The sequence below is a fragment of the Gopherus evgoodei genome, chromosome 4 (assembly GCF_007399415.2).
Source record: "Gopherus evgoodei ecotype Sinaloan lineage chromosome 4, rGopEvg1_v1.p, whole genome shotgun sequence".
Classification (NCBI taxonomy): domain Eukaryota; kingdom Metazoa; phylum Chordata; order Testudines; family Testudinidae; genus Gopherus; species Gopherus evgoodei.
In genome coordinates this window covers 133,224,366-133,247,881 of record NC_044325.1, presented here as the reverse complement: position 1 = coordinate 133,247,881, position 23,516 = coordinate 133,224,366, and the positions used below count along the sequence as shown (strand labels likewise).

Genomic DNA, 23,516 nt, shown 5'->3' with positions numbered 1-23,516 from the left:
GCTGAAGATTGAGCGGAAGCTGCTTGCGACTGGCTCGAAAGCAAAGGGCCCTGCTGCGAGGGGGCCAGTAGGATGTGCGCGAGGCTGCTGCAGCCGGAAGTGCGTTTTAACGGCCTCATTCGGAGTTCGTCCCTCCGAGCGGGGAAGTGACGTGAGGCCGCCGGCAGCGCCTGGCCCCGCTGTAGGGAGCCCACAGGGGCCGCCAGCGCCCAGCAGGGGGAGTCCCTGGACCCGCCTGGCACGAGGGGCTGGGGCCGCTCCGCTCCGGAGGAGCCGCCGCGCCTGGGAGTGCCCTGGACAGCGCCCCCTTGCCCCGCGGGCGGCCGGGCGCCTCCCGGGCCCGCTCCGCGCGCCATGTCCGGTCCGCCGCTGGGGGCGCCGCACAGCCCGGAGGAAGGGCCCGGCAGCGCCGCGCAGTGGTGAGTATCGACCCCTGCCCACGAGAGGTTCCCGGCAGGGCCGCTCGCGGGCAGCGCGGGGCTGTGCCCGGGGAAGGGGCTGCGGGCTGGAGCCTCTCGGCAGAGCGGTCCCACCGCTGCCATCGGGTCGGGCCTGGGCTGGGGAGGAGCCTCGGAGCCTGGCACCCGCTCGGAGAGAGCCCTGGGCCCGGGGACGGCAGCCACTGCAGGGTCTGGCACCAGCGAGCTGCTCTGGCCTGTCACTGAGCTAGGGCCGCACTGGAGGGGGACCAGGACCCCGAGGTACTGTGGGGGCTGTTGCTTGTCACTGGGATGAACCCAGTTTGGGGGTTCCCAAGCACTCTCAAAGCGCAGTGTGAAGCCGGGTAAGTAACAAGCATCGTTAGGCTCATGGAGGGTTACGAGGACAGAGGGAGACATTTGCACGGGATCCTGAAAGGAATGGGATTCGGATTAGGGTAGGGAAGGATGGGGCAGGGGCTGTATCCTACTTTCTCTGCTCTACCCTAATGTTGGATTGGCACGTGATGTGTTTTCTGGCTGTTCAGCTACAGAGGAACAACAGAGAGTTTGTGCACGCACGTGTTACACATATATGCACCAGACCTGGTCTTGCCTCCATGGTTAAACAAAGAGCATATTATTCTCATGCATTTTGCTTTTGATTTGGCGGCTTTTCCTAGTGGCCAGAGTTGCTTTATCAAAGGAAAACTTCCCTAATTTGGGGAGCCGGTTTATGGTTCCCTGCTCTAGGTCAGTCCCTTAAAGACATCATTGGCATGGTGCATCAGTCTCAGAAGACCTTCTCTGTATAGGGGCAACGATTTTCCTGGAAGGCTGAGTGGGATCTAAGCCAATAGCATAACTAAATAAAGACTTCCCCCAAAGTCTTAAGGGGGCAGCCATCAGTGAGGAGAAGGGCAAGTGCTGCTTTCACTCCTTCCCCATGAACATCACACAGAATAGGTCTGAGCCACTTCAGGTTTCTCTCAATAAAAGCCTCTCTTCTTATGCAGACAGGACTGGCTGCAGAGATGTTCCCAGGGAATGGAATGGGTAGTGGCTTTACAAGTGCAATAATCTCTCTCGTTGGCCAAAGATGTTCCTAAAGGAGCATGAATCAGAGCAAAACTTCCCCTTTTCACACCTCTGAGATTGAGTGGTCTTGTACTCCATACTAGATACTAATATAGAGAAGGGCAGTTACTCGTTCCCACTTGAGCCCTTTTTTGTCAGTCAGTATCTTTGCAGGCACAGGTTAAGAACCTTTTTAAGGGAGCAAGCCAATCTAATCAGTTGCAATGGAATAATTGTAATCTAAACAGTCATTAGAATAGCTCACCCGCTGTCAACAACTAAGCCAGGACCATTGTGCTTGGTTTGTCTTTTAGGTAGCTCCTTGTTAGAGGAGTGCCTGAGGAGTCAGCTCTATGAAAGGAGAGCTGCAGTGCTGTTGTGACTGAGGCCTGGTCCACACTACAGCGTTAAATCGATTTAAACAGCGTTAAATCGAATTAAACGCTGTACCCGTCCACACTACAAGGCACTTTAAATCGATTTTAAGGGCTCTTAAATTGATTTCTGTACTCCTCCCCAACGAGAGGAGTAACCCTAAAATTGATATTACTATATCGATTTAGGGTTAGTGTGGACGGAAATCGAAGTTATTGGTCTCATTCTTTTACTGAGCTACCCAGAGTGCACCGCTCCGGAAATCGATGGTGGCCTAGGACCATGGACGCACAACACCGAATTAATGTGCCCTAGTGTGGACGCGTAAAATCGATTTTATAAACCAGTTTTATAAAACCAGTTTTAATAATTTCGATTTTTATGCTGTAGTGTAGACGTGGCCTGAGTGACATGCGCTTCTGAGTCACAGAATCCCGACCCTACAGTTACAGAAAGATCTGAGATGCACTGATTAGTCCAGTAAGGTAGTTTACACTGCTTCCTGCTAATTGCAGTTCTAGCCTTCAACACTGTTTTTCTTTCTCTCCTCCCAAGAGGCAACTGAAGAAACTCCATGATATCTAAAATACATTGTAAAAATGGAAAAAAACACATTAGGGCCTGTTTCTTAGCATCAACTGTTTCACTGAAAACAGTGAGGAGGAGCTCTCCTTGCTAAAATCAGGTTCTGACTGTGAATCAGGACAGGTTGTTTCCCATGGAACTCTTAGGAATATGCGAAATCTATCAAACAGATGAGTTGGAAAATGGTAAGGTGGAATACACTTAGAGTTTGTAGCTATTCACAAAGAACTTTCTTTGTCTGGTTCCAGATCTGGCAAATATCAGAAAGGCAACCAGCTATGAAACAGCTTACTTATTGAATCTTGAGTCTGTAGAAAATGCCCTACAGTCTGAATGATATCTGGACATCTTCTTGTTCTTAATCATGACTCTGAAATCTGAAGTTCTTCATGCCCTCTGAGGTTTAGAAATTAGATGTTGCATAGTAACAAGATTTAAAATGGACATGGAATTGCGAGCAATGGCTTCATAGGCTTTTTATTTCTGTTTATCTCTAACATTTAATGTTTGATTAAGAAGATCACTTTAAATTCCTGTGATTGGCACCAGCTTTGGTTTCAGAAGTTAACATAATCTTCTTATTCTGGCAGTCAGTAACTCCTTGAAAAGTCACCAATTCTATAAGCCTTGTGTACCCAAAGTTAGAAGACCATTCTCACCCTCACAATCCTGAAGAAGAAAAAGATTTGTTATGCTCCTGCCAGAACCATCTGGTTAAAGCCAAAGCTCTGTGTACTCTAGAGAAGCTGGAGGTTCTCAAGAACAAGCTGGACTAAATTCTGAAGCAAGATCACTAGCTCCTGTAGTCACCGCTGCAGTTTTATGATTTTCTTTTCTAGCTATAGGTTTGACTGTCAAAAATATGCAGTTAATTTCCTTGTGGAGTTTGTTTTTTATATTCAGTTTATTTTATTCTGTCCACACACTTCCATTTTACAATATACATTAGATTGTCGTCTTTTAGGTTTCAGAGTTAACGTGTTAAGAGAATGGGGCCTGAATCATGGTTTCAATCACAAATTTGTAGAAAGTCAGCTGTCCACTAGTGGATTTATTCACACTGAGGTTCGCAAATGAACAATTTGATGGACTGGGGTTAAAGGAATGCTAATAGATAGCTAAAAGATGAGGAGGGAAACTGACCATGTCCCCTTACTTCTTTAAGGTATCATGCAGGCCTGAAACGGTATTGGCTTTTGCTTGTTTTAAAATTTTTTCCTCTTCAGAGAGAGATGCCATGTAATATTTTTTCTTTGCCTTTCACATTAGAAATTCAGGACTTGCCTTTTGTAATAGCATAAAGAGCTGGTAAGACTGTAGTGGCAATGCCATGCTAGTTAACCCTGATTGAAGGGAATGTTACTTTTGTTCAAAAAGGGCTAGGAGAGGGAAATAACTATTGAAAGAACACCTATTAACATACATGCTTGGATAAACATTTGGGAGAACAGGTTCTTAAGGATTCAGCACCCTTCCCCTTCAGTTAATGGCTGAGAAAGTTCACAATAGGCGACCTCTGGGACACACCAGATTTGACATTCCTCATTATTCTAAGGTAAGAAAGAGTCAGGATTTTTTAAAATATATATTTATTTATTTACTTTAACATGACGATCCTCAGACTGCCTTATATATCAAAACAATGACAAAAGCATTAAAAAATGGCCCCCCAAACTCAGATTTTTTTTCTGCTTTTGCAGGTCACTTTTGACCCTCTTCAAGCATTTTTGCTGCCTCCCACCACTCCCATTTCTGAACAGGAAGTTTAGAAAAATTGTCATGCGTATTGTCACACCTGGACAAAAAAAAGCCTGGCTCTTAAGTTTAGTAAAGGTAGTATCCCCTATGTCAGTTTCCTTTACCCGTGACATGATGAAAAAAGTTAGGACACTTACACCTGGGCTCTCTTCCAAAATTTCATACTGAAGAAGTTGGACAGATCATTCTAGAGACGATTTCAACCATCTTATCATTGCTTCTCTTCCTGGAAGTTCATCACATTCATGGTCTATTCAAGGGTTTGGCTTATATTCAAGATGTAGTGCATTGTCAAAAGTCATGACCCCAGGGGGAAAATAGACACCCTATAATTACAGTAAAATGGCAGTAAGAGATTGGGATGGATAATGAAGAACTAGGGAAAGTTTCCTATTAAAATGTCATTTTATTACAGAAAAAAGGTGTGTGGGGGGGAGTGAAATGTAGCAAAAACTCAAAAATCTGAAACTGTGAACTCATTTTAAGGATTTCTTTATCAACAATGTCACCAGGAAGCGCAAAAACTAAAATTAGTAGCTGGAGGTAGGTCCTTTTCTCGGTTCCTTAGCAATGCCAGAGCTGCTAAGCTCTGCTTGAATTTTAGGAGGATAATTCTTTATTGAAAGAGTTAGCTTCATTTAAAAAAATAGATCCCAATTACTCACATGTGAGTGGACTGACTGGTGACTCATCATTCCATTTAAATATACAAAATAATTCATAATCATATTCTCTAAAGGAAAAGAGATCTGCAACAATGGAGAAAATGGCTTTTAACTCTCTCTGCTCCCCCTCCCCCCCACTTATGATGTATTAAAAAAGGTTGAGACTGTTAATAAATAAATAAATAGATATTTGAATTTTAAAAAAACATTTGAAATGTCAGTCCAGGTCTTTCCTAGTTTTGATAGAAGACTCATCAGTGATCTCCAGTGTATATGGCGAGCTTTTTCAACCCTTAACTGAAGCAAAAGAAGTGTCACATCTTAACAAAGACTGCTTTTTCTTCCTAACTGTTTAATATAAGTTTGAGTTGAACAGATGTAAACAAAACAGAACTTTAAACTGTCTGACTGAAAATTCCTTTCCTTTCCCCATTGTTCAGCTTTCAGTGTCTTGTAATGGCTACATCCTCATTAGTCCTCCGTAGCAAATTGTCCATAAGACAAGTGTATCTCTACAGTACAAGCTTGATATTGTCTAGAAAACAGTATCTGTTGGTGAAGCTTGCCTTTTGCCTTCCTCTTACACAGGTTTCCACGTGTAATTAGGGGTATGGTGCAAGCACCTATTCAGTTCTTCTGAACAGCAGATAGTAGAGTCCAGAGCATACTCACCATCATTAATGCCTCTGTCATCTGTTTCTTCCTTTGTTCATGATCATTTGAATGATTAAAAACAAAAAAGCAAAGCCATAACTCCTTGCTGGGAGCATGCCTATCATGGAGTTCATTCTTACTCCTTACCTGTTTTCATTAATAGTCACTTTGAGAGCGAGTTGGGGTGCCTGTGGACTGCATGGGAGATGTGCAGAGCCCCAAGTATTTTGCAGTTACATGGCTAGGGAATTTTCTTCAAATTCTGCTCCTGGCTGCAGAATCTAAGCTTTTACATCTAAAAGAGGAAAATTTCTAGACCACATAGTCATGAAAGAAATCTTCAAAATATGAACCATGTGTTACAAACCTGCGTGTGACCCAGGAGTCAGGTGCTGTCTTCCTGAGTCTGCATGAACAATAGCTTTGGGCTGTGTAAAGTGACCCCATTCATCTCAATAGGATGTTTTATTCTGAAACATGATGACAGCTATTTAAGTGTCCACATTAATTGTTTCACTGGGTTGTTTAAGCAAAAACACTTAGATGAAGTACTTACCCATATCTTTTGGTGCCAAAACTCCCATCTGTGTCCTACTTGGCTAATAAAACCTTCATTTTCCACTCACAACTTCCACACTGCAAATATGGGCTGTCAGTACAAAAATATGTGGAATATTGAAAATGAAAATGGGGAAAATGTTAAATCTTTATTTATTTATTTAAATGGAGCTATTTCTACCTGCTGTACTGGAGTGCAACATTTAGACTGTGGCAAAGTGAGCATAAATATCCTTGGAAATGAGGTTTCATATCAAGTGCTGGAGCTGAAAGCTTAACTTTCTAGATTTCAGAGTGAGGAAAGCTCTACAGGGTAAACAAGCCAGCCAATACCATGGTGATGATGTATTGCACCAACCACCAGTGGGGAGCCTGACCTCTGTAGCTGTGGCAGGAAGCTATCTGACTCTGGGAGTGGAGCATCCACTATTGGATTACCTCAGTGGCTCTGTATTTGCTAGGAAAGGACAATATATTGGCAGACCTCTTGAGCAGATACTACAGTTGGAAGTATGAATGATCCCTCAAAGACTCATCCTTTTCCACAAGGGCTGGAAGGCCCAGCTGGATTGCTCACTCACCAGAAACAGAATACTATATACTTCCAGATGTTCTTGAGAGCAAGCTGGACTCAGCATTGCTGATGGAGGCCCTTCATCTTAACTGGGGTCAGTACTTCTTCTATGCATGCCCCATGATGCTATTGAAGCTCAGAGTCAAATGGAACAGAACCAAGATGCTGTTGATTACCCCAGGCTGGATTTCTTCACAGTTTTGGTTCTCAAAACTTCCAGAACTGATATCGGAACCATAAAACCTGCTTCCCAGTTCAGTGAATCCCTCATGTTGTGGACTTGGACTATCAACTATGGCTGAAACAGTTAAAACTCATTGAGATCAATCAGGTTCCACATGGCAGCCATCTTGGCTTTCAGCCCTCCAGTGTGCTGATAGTCTACATTTACCCTTCAGTAACCAAGTTACAGAAACAGTTGCTCCATGTGTTCTCTCTGGTTTATGAATCCCTTCTACCGTTGGATTTGAATATTGTTCTCACAATGATAATGGGGCCTCTGTTTGCATCTCTATCGGGTTATTTTCTGTGTCATCTCTCTGAAGGTGTAATTAATCGTAGCCATAACATGAACCCAGAGAGCTAGTTGAGATGCGGGCCTGAGGACTGATCCTCTCTGCACCATATTCCATAAGGTAAAGGTGCTTCTGGACCCTCACTCCAAATACCTGTCTAAAATGGCTCTGATTCTATCTCCATCAGGCAATTAGTCTCCATTATGTTTCTTGACTCTCATTCACATGCAAGGTGTTCAAGCTTTTAATAACTTAAGGCCCTCTCGACATTTACTAAAACTTATTATAAGTTCCCCCAGCCTTTTTGTGCTATCTGAGGGGTTGAGACCCGGAATCAGAATGTCTCAGGCCAAATGGATCAGACTATTTATATGTAGAGGTTTATTTAAATTGTGGAGAAATAACATTTTTTCATGGATTAGTCATGGCATAAATAGCAGATTTTGTGGATGTGTTACATATCCACAAAATTGCTATTTATGCCATGACCAACCCACAAAAAATGTCGTGATTTGCCTGCAGCGTTTCTCATACTGGGATCCCAACCCAAAACAGAGTTGCAAGTCTCTTGTATGGGGAGTTGTGGTATTGCCACCCCTTTATTTCTGTACTGCCTTCAAGGGTTACTTTCTGGGGGATTCTGAGCATCTGCAGCATGCAGAATTCAATGTCTCGCATAATTTTGTTTTTTCCCTGCATAAAAAACGTTTTGCCTAAGAAGTGCTGCAGTTCTGCCTTTTTCTCATTAGGGGCCGCTGAACACAGCTGGCTGTTCTGGTGCCACAGCAGCCTCTTGGGGGCAAAAGGCAAAACTACAGCACTTCTTAGACAAAATGTTTTTATGCGGGAAAATACAAAATTCTATGCCTAGTGCTGCAGAATTCCCCTAGAAGTAGTTTATCACAGCACCCTGCCTGCAGAATCAGGTTAGGACAGAGTGGGGCATACAGAACTGCTGGGAGGTCGCAGGTGGATTCAGAATGGCTAGTGGAAGGGACAGACTGGAGCATAGTCTCAGGAGCTTGTGGGGTGACAGCATTGAGCCTCAGGATCTGGCGGGGGTGTGGAGACCCATCGGGATGCGGGGACAGGGGCAGACTGCTTGACTGAATGGGAGAGGCTTGGGGTTAGCCAGGGTCTGCATGGGGGAGGCTTCCCAACACCCTAACAATCCCCGTCCCACCCTCCAAAGAAAAACCTCCTATCCACACCCAACACCTTTCAGGTTCTTTCCTGGGCTCCTTTCCTCTCCCCCAGCTCCTCTGTTACTCCTGATTTCACCAAGTCTTTGCACTGCTTCTGACTGGTGCAGGAAATACAATTCTGTATTGTAATTTAAATGAATTACACAAAGTTCTATATTAATATGCTTAGTAAGGAATCTATTTATAAAAAAAAAACCCACCACCGGAATCTTTTTTTATTTTTTTGGTCTGTATTGTTACAGACATACTTGCTGACAGATATTTTGAAATAATGACCAAATAATTTTAACTGGCATGATTATATTGTGTTATTTTGACAAATAAAATATGCAGAATTTCAAATATTGTGTGCAGAATTTTTAATTTTTTTGGTGGCAGAATTCCCCCAGGAGTAGAGTTGGGTGGCTGGGAGAGCAGCGGCTGGTTGCTGGGTGCCCAGCTCTGAAGGCAGTGCTGCTGCCAGCAGCAGCAGCAGAGAAGTACGGATGGCAATACCATACCATGCCACCCTTATTTCTGCGCTGCTGCTGGCAGTGGTGCTGCCCTCAGAGCTGGATGCACCTCCAGCAGCCTCTGCTCTGCCTTCACAGCTGGGAGGCCAGAGACCAGATTTCATGGGGGGAGACCAGATTTTCATGATCCATGACGCAATTTTCATGTCTGCGAATTTGGTAGACCCCTATACATATGTGTGCAGGCAGGGAGCCAGCATTTACCTTTCCTCCCTGCCTGAATGTTAACAACCTGCTTCTCCTCTCTCCAGAGTCCTGGAGATACAAAACATAGAAAGAGGAGCAGATGTCTCATCTCTTTTTACATTCAGCGTCATGCTCTTTCCCTCACGGTGCCCCAGTTTTTTGGTGTCTGGGGGTGTGGAGGGGAGTGGTAAATGTAAGAGCAGTAGAGTGGTGGTGAGATGTCTTCTCCCAGGAATAGTGAAAAGTTATACCTCAGAAAGAGGGGCCTTGTGGGCAGAGGAGGAAGATATATGTTGGGGTTTTTGATTTTTAGCTAAGAATGTCATTCCCTGCCACTCTAGTATATAATAATTAAGCGTGAGTACAAACTGACAGAGTTCCATAACAGCTGACCCGGTGATGTATATCACTAGAGAAGCATACGTTTTACCATTGAAATTACTGAAGACTATTTGTTATTTTCTGTAGTTAGCCAGCTTCTAAGATAAGACTATGGTATGTGTACAATAATTGGTGCGAATTAAACAAAATATCTGTGTTCTGATCATTTACACTACTCTTTTCTTCTTCCTCTTCTTTTGTTTTTTAAGCATTGCAGGCTGTATGTACCAAGTAGTTCAGACGACTGGGCCGGATGGAAAAAACCTTCTGAAGTTGCTCCCAATCTCTAAATCTTCTGGAAATTTTATGCCACTAGTTCAGTCATCAGTTGTGCCTGATACCGCTAAAGGGAATGTATCAAGTCCAGTTCATTTTACTTTTAAGACACAAATTGCCAGTAGCACCACATCTTCATCTGTCAAGATACCTGTTTTTAAATCCACTAATCCTGGAAAGATCATTCTTACAAGGACATTGGATAAACAGGAAAATCTTAGCGTGAACCCTGAAAAAGAGAGCTTGACTACAAAACCAGTTTCTAATGTTCAGAGTAATTCTGTTTCAGTTGATAGATTGTCTTTGCAAAATGTTGCTGTGTCAACTTCATCTAACCAGAGTAATACAGCATATGTGTTAGTCAACACAAAAAGTCTTCCAGTGACGGTGAAATCTCCTGTGCTGCCTTCTGGGCATCACCTTCAGATACCAGCTCATGCAGAAGTGAAATCTGTCCCAGCTTCTTCTTTACCACCTACAGTACAGCAGAAAATACTTGCAGCTGCTGCTACAAATGCCTCTGGGGCAGCCGAAGCCACAAAAACACCAACTGTTATTTATGTGTCACCAGTAAATACAGTGAAAACAGTCGTTCCCAAGCGCTTGCAAACCATTTGCCCAAAACCTGTCACAGAAGTATCAGAATCATTAATACTGACAACTGCACAAACAACGGTAAAGAGTTCTGTTCCGCCAGTGGGAACTTCTGATGGCCAACAGCGCCAGCAGACTCCAATGAAATGGGTCGTGCAAGAAAATTCCCAGGCATCAATACCATACCTTATTCCTGTGAAGTCATCAAATAACATGGCTTCAAAGATCTTGAAAACCTTGGCGGATATGAAGAATGTAGAAAAAAATTCTGCAAATATTTTACCAATCTGTTCTAACAGCCCTAGTGGAAGCCAGACAATCACTCCTATTAAAGATAATGCTCTGGTGATGTACAATGGGAAAGTGTATTTGCTGACAAAAAGAGGGTCTGATGTTCTGTCAGCCCAAATTGACCAACAAGCCTCTCCGGGTACTGACGCTCCTTTTAAAAAGGACACCTCTCAGCTGATAACCAATAAGGTGGTAAATCTAGTGTTGTCGAAAAATAAAGGTATGACACTTACTCAAAAGGATCCAAAGCCAAGTATAAATACAGAGCTTGTTCCACAGCCTGATTTAAGAAAGAACTTAAAACCTGCACCCGCTCTGCTTGCAACACCACATGTGAATCAGCATATTATTACTACAAACCAATGCAGGCCTTTGTCCACAACAGGGGGGATTTCAAATGAAGTGAACCCAGTTAAAAAAATGGTGATGGATGAAAACATGCATTGTAACAGCAAAGAGAAGAGTCATTCTCCCAAAGCAGCAACTGCTGTTACTCCTCAGTCAAAACAACATTATGCTTTCAGTGAAGAAGAACAAAAGGTAACTGTCTACAGCAAAATGTGCCCATGTTTATCTTTACCAAATTACGCCTACATCCTGATTCTGTGTGACTGAAGCCAGTGTCATTCATATCACATTTTTCTCTAAACAAGCATGCTGCCTTGCCCTCCCAAATATTTCTTAATTAACCAAAAAGAAAAGCAATAAGGTTTTAATCAGTAAGATTGTAGTATGCTAATGAACAAACGTGAGAAGAGGAAAGAAAGGGAAGCTTACTTCTCTGTTAGCCAATGATTGCCATTTTTAATCTGGAACAAACAAACTAAAAACTCCTACTGAACCATACCCTTCATTCCAAGCTGTGCTCCCTTTCCAATGGAACCAAGGAGGAGCGCTCCTTCCGCAAGGAAGAGTGAGTCCTTTCCCGTCAGTCTGTTTTCCTATCAGCCAAGTCCCAGCCTCTTCTGGGCATTTGGCAAAGAGGAGAATGCTTATTTGAAACTGCTTTGTGCTCACTTTGCAAGAGACAGAGACTGAACCAGCAGAGTCACTGCAGTGTGAGATAAAGGTATTCGTGCAAACCAGCTGAAGCCTTGGATGTCCAAGGGGACTGGGCTACCAGGTGCAAAAGTGGATGCCAGGCAACCATAGACTTACCTCTGACAATATCCAACTGGAGAGGAGGAAGACACAAGTAGAGAGGCCAGTGGTAGACTTTCTCTGATAGGTTCTTCCCCTAAGAGCTTAGTAAAAAGTTAGGTTAAAAAGTCACAGTGCATAAGTAGAAGTGAGGACTTTAATATAAAAAAGCATGCACACAAAAAATAAAACCAAGAAATAGTCTGATATCCGTTTTCATAGAGTGTAGTTGGCTGATCCTCAGCCTGAGCTCTGCCGTAGTTTCTTGCCCCTGGGTTCCCTATGGGAGCCCACCCCCCTGGGCAATATCACCACTTCTGGCAGGAGTTCAGTTCACTCGCAGGATCTCTTCTGAGTCCAAATATCTCTAGTCCATGCTGACTTTCCCCAGGTCTTGCCACCGGTTATTGGCTGAGAGCAGCCTTCAAAGACCTCTTGCCCATATCAGGCTTGCAGTGTCAGTCTTCCCCCAAAGAAGAGGGATGTAGGGTAAAGGAAAGGGCAGCCACTACCCTGGCCTGGGCTCCTCTTGCTACTGAAGCTCGCTGCCAGTCCCCAGCAGCCCTTCCTCCTGGGCAAACTCCCTCCTCCTCCTTCCCCCTCCCCACTTGCAGTAGGGAGCGTCACTTTTTTAAGCTCCCCTTTTCGTGACGGAGCATGTTCTGAAGGTGTATGTTATTGGCACTGCCTGAGTGCAGGAACGCTCTGCCTTTCCATCAGTGGGATGGGGGCTTAACCCATCACATACCACTCCTCTTCAAGTCCAGAAATGTTTCTTGCTTAAGAGTCTCCCCAGTCCCATCTCCCTGAAAAAAAAAATGCATTTGCATGCTCTTTCCTTGCTTGGTGCTGCACCCTGAAGCTATAGGGCTGGAGTGCTAGATACCAATGCATAATCTGAGAGGCTGAGTCCTTCATGGAGGGTAGCCACTGCAACAGCACATGATCTGTGACTAGAGAAAAGGGACTACCCAACAGATAGTACCTGAGGAAGTACGCAGCCCTTTTGATAGCCACAGATTCCTTCCCAATAATTCAGTCTCTCCCTGGGGAACAACTTCCTGCCTAAATATAAGATTGGGTATGCTTCTGGAAGAGTCCTGGGAGAATGCCGTTCTCAGGCAAACATCAGAAGCATCTGTATAGAAAATAAACTCCCAGGTGAAGTGTGGGTTGGCAAGGACCAGTGCCTGGCTTGGTCGCATTTTCAGAGTATTCAAGGTTTCAACTCACCAGGCATTAATGTCTCTGCCTTTTAGCAGATGGGTCAGGGGAGCTGTGATTGATGCAGAGTTGAGGATGAACCAGTGATAGTATCCCATCAGGCCCAGAAAGCACCATATCTCTTTCCTCATCTGTAGTGTGGGGCCTGAGTTTATTCATTGACTTTGTCTAGTACAGGTTTCACAATGCCTCCTCTTATCTGATACCCTAAAATAATTTACTTCTGTCACAGCCAACTTACACTTAGATGGGTTAGCTGTGGGGCAGGCTTCCTGTAGGGATGTAGGGACTGGCTGAACCTCTTTAAGTCAGGATCTCTACTTCCCTCTTTCCCATAGTCCAGTGTGGCTTCCTTTGTTCTTCAGGGGTTGATGATGCCGTGGGCAGCAAGCAAGGGAGAGACGATGTGGGGCACTGCCCTCTTGTAGCCCTTTCTCTTGCTCAAGAATCATCTCCCACTGATGTTTAGGAGACAGAAAGTCTGTGTGGCCAGGAACTTGTTTGTGACTGCCTTCCAGAATATGCTGGAAAAGGCCTGGGCAAAATCATACAGTGGAATCTTGTATCTTTACATACAGTGTTGCCACATATACTTTACCAGGACTATAATGATCAGCAAATCATGAGTTTTCAAATGATACCTTACACAGTATGCTTTGTACAAAATATATCATACTCTTGTAAAAGGGGTGAACATAGTGGTACAGACTGTCACAACCGCCTTCCCTTGAACCCATCCTGCAACCGTCAACTGGGGGAGTCCTCCTACAGGCCCCTTCTTCTACTGCCCAGCCCTCTGTGTAATCTCATTCCATCCAAGGGCGTTCTTTTTTCATATTCCCCTGTTGTCCCCGGGAGCAGCAGGTTATCAAGCTCTTCCATGCAGTTCCTTCCTGGTGGGGAGTGGGTTTAAACTATGAGTGGGACTTGTGTCTGAGGTCAAGGGCCCCAGCCTAGTTTTTTGCCTCACCAAGTGGTTATTCAGATGATGTCTCATCTGAGCATGGCCCCATCCCTTGCTGAGGTCATCCCCTCTTCATGTGGGTTGCTGGGGTGAGGTTTGTACATGTTTTCATTGCACCCAGGATGCAGTGTCTGCTCCTGGGCAAACCTCCCTCCCCTCCCACCCCTGCTTGCAGTAGCAAACTTCACCTTTTTAAGCTTCTCCAGATGGAGCATGTTCTTCAGGTGCATATGGTGAGAGTTGGTAGTGTTTTTCCTGGAATCAATCAGTGAGGATAGAAAGTGAAAATGTAGGGGAACCTTTGATTCTCTAGCCTGTGGTGAAATTATACTTATCTCTATATGCTTTGGTAGAGGAAGTCAAAGTCTTCCTACATAGCAACAAACTGTTGACGGGAGAATGGATCAGGTATGGGGAGAGAAGGAAGGGGTTTTGAAGTAAGGACAGAAGAGAAGATAACAGGACGATGCCGAGTAGCAATTACCATGTCATCCTGGGACATGCCACCATACTAAATTAAAGTCGTATTTGCTGTAGGATACTTGGCTAAGTTATTTATGTCATCACAGTCCCACTAAGTGCCTCATTAAAAAGAACAGCATCAGAGGACAAGGAGAGAACAATGCAATATGATGCCAATCATACCTGTTCCCTTTGGGACAGGCCTCTGGGTAGTACAGCCCTGGGTTTTGTTCTTAACTATTTATTGTAGGGCTTTCTAGTTTATGGATTGTGACTCTCAATCACAAGGGGTTTCAGGAGAAGCAAAAGAGGGAACATGAGGCTATTCCCAGGCCTGGAGTGTTGTAGCCTCAGCATTTCCCTCCGTCGCAGGGCTCTTGGTTAGTAGAGTGGAGATAAGAACTCTGCTTAGCAGCATGGAGCAGTTCCAGGATCAGCCAGCAGGGAGAACTAGAGGCAAGAGTTGTTTTTCTTGCCAAATGCATTGTGGGGAAAGAGGAGATGCTCAGTCCCCACATGTTATGCCAAGCTGGGGAGGGATTCACCAGCCCCTTCCCAATCCGGATATGTAAATGTAGTGCTCTGAAGGGGAGAGATCCATTCCCTTTGGGCGGTGGGGTGGGGTGAGGCAGAGAGAAACTTTGAGGGAGACAGAGTAGCGATTTTACTGGCAACAACCCTTCCCAGCCTACACTAGACAGTTATTTTTAGCCTTAATCCACAAAAAAATAATACCATGACCCAAATCCCACGTTCTTCTGTACCCACAAAGGATTGTAGGATACAGTGAGTGGCAAGTCAGAGTATTTGGCCATTTTGTGGTTGCAGACTAAGAAAGGCTGAGGATCTCTAGATGAGAAATTTATTATTTTAAAATATTATTTCATTTCTTTGTCTCTAGTCCCATTTTGGCACGTGCCTCCCCTCTGCCAGCCCAACCATTCACATGAGCCAGGCATACTTCTTATCATTTTGTACATATTTTAAATCACTGCTACAAATTATGGGTTTGGTTTTGGGTTTTTTAGTTCATTATGTACCTCTGCACCCAAAATGGGACTGAATTTATTTCTATCGTCTGCTTTGTGATACCCTTATGTCAGAGCTTTTTTAGTTCCTGGGGCCTTTGTGGAGACCAGATAGTGTCAGATGTTTTGCTTCATCTCTTCCTCTCTCCTCCCACATGTGCATGCTCAAACAGGTGTTTGTTGTGTGATGGTTAAGAGTGGCATCAGGTTACAACAAAATTATGCACAGAGGACTGTTAATACCAGACTTCTAGAATTATCAGTCATCTTTGAAATGTAGGCACCTACAAACACACTGTGATCCAGGAGAGTGTTGTTGTGATGAATATTTCCTATTTAGTCATCTGTTCCTTGGTAATTCTGGGACCATAGGGTAAGTGGCTACCTTGCCTCTCATAGCACTTTGTTAGTATACTAGCAGGACTTGATAACTTTAATTTATGTGCTGTTTTAAAATAAATAAATATGGCAATGAAAAGGCAAATGATCATCTTATAATATTGTAATTTATCCAAGTAAGCCAATATCTAAAGTTTAATGAACACTTTTTTACCAGAATATCAATGTGTTAATGATCACAAGTGTGTTGATGAGTGGCTGCAACACTGTTTATATACTGTATTTTTCTTATTTCAGATTCAAAATGAGAAGGTGTGCTCATCAAAAAAGGCCACTGAAATCAAACACAAAAGAGAACCCCATTGGAAACAATACCTGGAATTAAGAAAGAAATTCGGTCTCTTTAAAGAGGAGAGAGTATACCTTAATAGAATTCCCTTTCGAACTCCTCCTGCAGGATCAGAAGCAAGTGTGTGCTCCAGGAATAACTTTAAAAAGAATAATGATTCTTGGAGTGCATCACCACAAGAAATGGCGATAACAGCTAAGCAGCAGGACCATGGTGAAGAGGAAAAGGTATTTCAGTGTTTATGTATTTTGATGTGTACCCTCCAATAGCCTACGCTTACACTTTTAGAAGTAGAATTTCACTGCTAATTAAATTACAATTTAACACAAGTGAAATTAATGTGAAGGAAAGGGGAGAGGAAATAACATATTTAGCTATTTAGCACTAGTTTCAGACTGTAGCTGCCACAAGTACAGGCAGTGTTGGTTGCCACTCATCTGTCATGCAGATGGCACTCAGTTCACTAAAAACGCTTCTTTTCTCCCAGATTCCTTCAAACCACCTCTCACAGCTTCCATTGGTTATTCCTCTTTTGTTACTAACCTCGTCAAAGAAGCAGCTAGAACTTCAGACAGAGCTGTTTCTTGATACGTTTTCTGGCATATTTTAACTTAGTCTGTGAAAATCTGGAGGTGGGAGGAAATTATTTGCTTGTAAAACTCTCCCTCAAATAGCCACCATAATAGCATCCGCCCAAGTGCTTACTGAGGTCTGTGTCTCCTGTGATCCAGAGCAGCCATTCAGTACCTAACAGAAGTCTTAAATCAGACAAGACATTTGCTTGTCTCCTCAAGTTGGTCCAGATATGTTTTTGTCCTAGCAATCAGCAGCTAGTGGCATGGAACAGGATAACCTTCAACAGTGGCCTACAACAGGCCATGCCAAACAGCTGTCAGATTGTGTAATCCCTCTGAGGAAGAGTCTTCTCATCAAGAATGAGTATCCTGGCTCTGACCTTCAAAGAACCTAATGTTATTTTTTTTAAGTTCTTCAATCTCATGGACTTGACCCTGAGTGAGGTCTTAGAGAAGAAATCATTCATTCAGATTCTTGACATATGCATTCATTGTCCTTGTTTTTAAAGAATAGAACATCCAGAAGTCTCACATTAAACATTTACATCCAGAAGTCTCACATTAAGTACAATAAACCCAGATACCAGCATATTTTGTCTTGCAGACCAGTAGTGAAGTCTAGTTCTTTCAGGGATAGGGAATATCCAGCTGGAATCAAGAGACTCCTCTCTTTAGTAGGTAGGGTGTCAGTGGTGCTGGGAAAAGTGAGAAAATTCTCTCTCTTCTTGAGGGTTAGCCCACAATCCTGTTAGATAAATGTTTCTTGTCTTGTGGAGACAGAAATATCTCAGAATTCCAGCCCTTCTCCTTCGCACCCTTTTTCCTTTGACAACTGTTTTTCTCTTCTCACATTCATGATCCCTCATCGAAGAAATCATATCTTCAACAGGTCGCATCAGCTAATCAGTGTTGGAACCTCTTTTCTGTTCCCATAAGGCCAGTTGCTGAGACTCAACTCAGTTTAAATTATGGTCTCCCTTCCTCCCCAAAATCCGGAGCAGTCAGACCCCTCTTGGATATATTTTGTGAACATTCAGCCATTTCCAGAAGTTCAAGATGGAGTATCTCTCTTCACTCTATCCTGGCAGCTAGGGACTAAGAGGTTTTCTTTGCCTTAGCTCAGGGATGCCCAGTGTGTCCATTGCCCACATGCATCAGGAGTTTGTTCTCAGGGCAGCTCACTTCACTCCAGTTCAAATCCTTGCTCTTTGGTCTGACATCCAAATACATGTGCCTTTACCGGGATGGTTGTTGTTTGTTGTCAAAGCTATAAGGCATTTGTTGATGGCTCATTCAAACAAAAACCATGTCTGAAGCCATGTGAGAGGTGTTACAGCTCTGAAACAAAGGAGCATAAAGAGCCACAGACTCTTGAGAGGCTTTACCACTGGGCAGAGTAGAACTGAGGTTACTCACGGCCTCACGTGTCCTCTGACAGCTCAGCCAATAAGCTGACAAAGCTTAATTTTGATAGGAGTCAGGCACTTAACCATGGGCTCTTTTACAAATCCCATTAGACACCTTCTGTATCTCTAAGCGCTTCATTTCCTTTGTACATCTGTCCCTTAGGAGCCTAAGTTTCACTTGAAATGAACAGGACTTAGGCTTCTAAGTCCCATAGGCACTTTTGACTATTTTATCTCTGGTCTTGATGTAAGTATTTCAAGTGATGGAGAATTTACCATATTCCTTGGTAATCTGTTTCAGTGTTCAGTTACACTCACTGTTCAAAATTTTCATCTTGTTTCCAGTCTGAACTTCGTTGACTTCAGCATCCATCAACTGGATCATTTTAAGCCTTTGCTAGATTAAAGAACCCTCTAACATCAAATATTTTCTCCCCGTGTGGGTAACTATAGACCATGATCAAGTTGCTTCTTAATCTTTCCATCAATAAGAAAAATATACTGAGTTTACTTTAGTCTGTCATTGTAAGGCATATTTTCCACATCTCCTATTATTCTGCTGTTCTTCTGTAAATCCTCTCCAGTTTTCAACTTTCTTTTTTTAAAGTGTGAGCTCATGAACTAGACACACTATTCCAGTAGTTGCCTTACCAATGCCATATACACCTCCCTTCTCCTTCTTGATGTTCCTCTGTCTGTTATCATGTTCGCCCTTTTTGCTAAAGCATCACACAATCTGCAGATTAGGGAAGATCAGGCTGTGTTCCTCACGTATAGGACAATATCTTCACAACCACAAGAGCTAGAAACTTAATTTTAAATGAAAGATTAAATTCTTCAGAAACTGCTTGACTGAAACCTAGATGTGAAGTATCTACATTGTCCCTTCATTCACTTATTTGGTACATCTAGTTAAAAAACAAGAACAAAAAGCAATAAGGTTTGTCTGGAAAGATCTGTTCTTTATAAACTCTTTCTGCTTGTTGGTCTTGCATCTGTCACCTTTCATTAATACTAATTTCCCTTCAATATTCATTCCATTATTTTATTAAGAATAGGAATTAGATCTATGGAGTAGTAGTTGCTACTACTTTGCCTTTTGAAAACTAGTGCTTTGTTGGCTTTTCCCTGTTGTTCTGGCATTCTTATTTCTTCTGAGAAATAATTGCAGTGGTACAGTGATTTTGATTGATAATTCTACAATACATTAAGAGTCATAGAAGTAAGAGTCCTTTTATCCATCTAAGAAGGCAGTATCCAACTCCACATTGTTCAGTCTGACACCAAATAGTTCCACTCTACCCAATCAAACGCTTTCTCATGATATAATGCTAATACTACCAGATGCCAGCTCTCCCTAATTTTCAGTAATCATCTGGATTTTTTAATGTAATTATTAAATTACTAATTCAGGTTTCAATCTACTGATTTTGCTAGCCTGCACATTTTACATATATAAGTATATATATGAAAGAGAGAGAGAGACTCACTCACCACCACTCAGGTTTGAACACAGCAATTAGAGCAGCAGCCACAGGGGGCATTCTTCTCCATTGCCCAGGAAGTCTAGGCCCAGGACTGGCCAAGATAATTAAGGAACCTAGGCAGGATAGGAGGGCAGCTTTCCTAGGGTCGATCTTCCCCTTCTTTTTGTTTGAGAGTGGGGTACACAAGAGTGCAATGGGGGAAGCCTCCTCGTTGGCCATAAAGGAGGAGAGGAGGAAGAGAGAGGTCCAAGAAACCTCCCTAATTTTTTTGCATAAACATCTTTAAAAGTCTGAGAGCAGGCCTGGCATCACTGTGATAGCCAAGAATTTTCCTTTGATTAGGCAGAGTGGGTAGCTCCCAACACACATCCAACGTTAGATATCTTGTCTTGGAGGAAGCCTGTCGTGTGTGTGTGTGTAATGTATATAATGTCATAATGTATTTAATCTAGTTCAGAGGTGGACAAACTACAGTCTGCGGGCCACATCCGGCCTGTGGGACCATCCTGCCCAGCCCTTGAGCTCCTGGCTGGGCAGACTTGCACCCAGCCCCACCCCCACAGCCTCAGCTCACCGTGCCGTCAGCACTCTTGGCAGCGGGGCTGCGAGAGCTGGTGGGTGTAGTGTATTAAATTGCTCCCCATAGGAATGTGCTACTTACAGAGCACCAGGAATGGCAGCCATAAATAATACACTATAAGTAGCACATTCCTACGGAGACCAATTTAATACACTACACCCGGCCCTCCATATAGTTTTGGAACCCTGATGTGGCCCTCAGGCCAAAAAGTTTGCCCACCCCTGATCTTGTTGCTGAAACTTTGTTAAACCATGATGTAAACTTACCGACCAGAGAAAAAGGTCAACAAGATGATTCAATAATATATTCTCCCTGGATTTGGGAGGACTGTTCTGGTTGCTTCTTTCATTGATGCTGAAAGCTTTATCCCAATTTGTTAAAATGTCCATAAGTGGGCCTATTCACACTCATTTGATGAAGCTCCATAGATAACTTAAGATGTGCATTGAGGTCCTTAATCGTGACCATGGAAGTTTTGCCATTGACTCCAGTGGAAGTAGAAGCTTGGGGAGTGTTTTCTTTCTTCAAAAAAATATAGGAAATTCCATTAAAAATGTTTTAAGATATCACAGTGAAGCACTTGAAATCTAGGAGACACCAAAGTTGAGTTTACCCATGAAACCTGAACTCGGTCCCCTTGTGAGTCTTCCTTATAATACAGTCTTCAATGATGTGATTACAAACCATTAATTTCACAGGACCCCTTCCACATTCAGGTATGAATATTGGATGATGAGCAGTAAATGACCCACAGGGGTAACAGTTAATTTTAAATAACATTAGAACAGAAGTGGAGAGGAAAGCTGCACACTGTACCGTTGTCTTTCAATATTTTATATAGTTTAAACTAATTTAATGTAGTTCTAAAAATTGTTTCAAATGCAGTAGCAACGTGTGTGCTAAGTGTCGCAGTAAGACAACACCCAACTATTTTAAACCCTGCATAGTTTGTCCTGTTTGTGGTCAGTTCAGTTGAGGACTTATGCCTGGTCTACACTAGAAAATTAGGTTGCTTTAGCTGCATTGATCAGGGATGTGAATTCACACCCCTGAGCAGCATAGTTAAGCCAACCTAGGTCTCCATGTAGACAGCGCTAGATCCACAAAAGAATTTTTCTGCCAACCTAGCTACAACCTCTCAGGGAGGTGGATTCCTACACCAAAGGGCGAATCCCTCCCGTCAGCGCAGGTAGCGTCTACGCTGAAGTGCTATAGCAGCGGTGCCCTTTAGCATTTTCAATGTAAACAAGCCCTGTGTGTGCCCTTACAGTAGTAATTTATGGCAAGGATGCAAAGATAACCTTGTTCTTTTCAATTGCTGCAAGTAACAATCAGTTAATCAACAACAGTGATGTAGTTCAGTTAGATCGCTTGTCAATTTTCACAGTTGTTGGTGTGCATTGTTGGAAGATAGGATCAGTTCTTGGTTTCCTCTTGTTCTGTTGGTGTTGGTGTGGGGACAGAATTAGGATTCTGCAGGTTTACATACTTTTTAATATTTATTTATTTAAGGGTAACCTTAACTTTGGAGCATATTGCATCAAACCATTTAATGAATTATTTCAGCACAGTAACCTCAGATAACTACAACAAATAGTTGTTCTCGTATGTGCTTAATTTACCTTGATGATAAAACATTGAAATGCTATGCAATTTAGTGTATATATATATTTTTTGTTGATATACAGATAATTGTGGACCTCGAACAGGATTTGACTAAAAAAAGAAAAGCTAAACTCTCGCCAGTGCCAGAAAATGGAAAGAGAAGAAAAATGATGGTCAAATCAGCCATAAATCCAAGCGTGGAAAACAACAGCACCAGTTCTGTAATACTTAACAAGCGTATTTCATCCACACCAGTCTTATTACAGCAGAAAAATTCCACAAGCTCTATCGGATCATCTTTAGGGAAGAACTCTGAGCAAGACCCATGTGTTCAAGATAACCAAGTTCAAGACACATGCTGTTCAGCTTTAGTTTCTTCCAAAGATGATGTTTCAACTAGTGAAAGTTCCTTTAGAGACGATGCTTTCCCTTTGACTCCGCCGGACTTGGATGAAACAATCAGGGATGAAAAAATAAAACGACTGAAACGGCTATTAAGAGAACGAGCGGCAGCACTGGAAGAGATGCGTAAAAAGATGCAGCAGACCTGAAAAATCTAACAAGTAATCTGGACCATATTCATTTAGATTCCCTGGACATTGTTGACTCAAACAAGAGATTGATTTGGTTCAGTGCCTCTGAACGTTTAAAATGAACATATAATCTAATTACCTGATATTCACAGGACATTAATGGGAGCTAAAATGCATGTATATAGAGGAGAGTAGACCCCAGAAGTAAGGAACATAAGAACTGGATTGTCCAGTATTCTGCTTTTGGGGAACCTATGTGAGTCAAAAAATTTAGTGTGCAGAAAATATGCTATTTGAATTGTCAGTGCGGTATATTCTCTAGCTTTAGAGTGAGCGCTTTATGTACTAGTGCTAGAAAATTCTTGTGCTTTGGAATTTCAAGGCCTGTTTTTTGGAAATGAAATGTGAATTGCAAAACTCAATTGTAGATTTTTGTATTATTATTATTTTTAGTGCATGCTCACTTGTGAATTACAGGAAATAAACTATAACATTAAATTGTTTCAGTACTTTAGTGGTCAGTTTTTGAATAAAGATTATTTGATCTGGTCATTAGATTTTATACAATAAAAATTGTACAACAAAAAAGGAGGTGATTTTATTTATAGAGACCATTGTACACATCTGAAGAAAAAGCAAGATATAGATGGCATAGCAAACTATACCATTGGCTTCTCTTGGGACTAATGCATATGCAGGTCTTTTAGCATTATTGTTATAAGAAATATAGGGCGTTTGTCACCTTGGTATCGGAGTGTCTTTTACAGGATTACATTGAGAGAGAGCATACGCTTTGCTTTCTTACTGCCTGCAGTTTTCAATCTGGCCTATTATTCAGGAAATCATTTAGCACAAGGACTGTTGTGATTTGCTGCTGCTGCCCAACCCCCTTCCCCATTGGGGCATGTGGAAGGAAGAGAGGAAATGTGACTCAGGTTAACCTCACTCACAGTGTACCCTGAAGCTACTTCTGAGCTGGTGCAGTGTCTTGTGATATTCTGCTCAGAGCCGTGTCTAAATTAAAAATATAATTCTAAACGCAACAAGAGTCCCTGCCTAGTCTATATGCCTATAAGAAATCAATGGCCAAGGCCTGAGCCTGCTTCTTCGAAGATTGTACCTCCAGCTTCCTCCTTGAAACAGTGAGCTCAAGCTTTCAGCAAGAACCTTGTCCAGCGTACAGGTGAAGTGAGGGTTTA

General features: G+C 42.8%; 1 protein-coding gene across 2 annotated transcripts; it reads left to right on the top strand.

Moving 5' to 3' along the window:
- Positions 1–344: 344 nt before the first annotated feature.
- On the top strand, positions 345–22,826 carry LRIF1 (ligand dependent nuclear receptor interacting factor 1). 2 transcript variants are annotated; one of them, XM_030561158.1, is made up of 4 exons: positions 345–419; positions 9,674–11,165; positions 16,080–16,358; positions 21,868–22,826. In XM_030561158.1, the coding sequence occupies exons 1-4, from the start codon at positions 355–357 to the stop codon at positions 22,333–22,335; spliced, it is 2,304 nt and encodes a 767-aa protein (XP_030417018.1). In that variant the 5' UTR covers positions 345–354; the 3' UTR covers positions 22,336–22,826. The 2 variants fall into 2 exon arrangements, with proteins under 2 accessions (XP_030417018.1, XP_030417019.1); XM_030561159.1 differs by lacking the exon at positions 345–419 and adding an exon at positions 715–784.
- Positions 22,827–23,516: the final 690 nt, after the last annotated feature.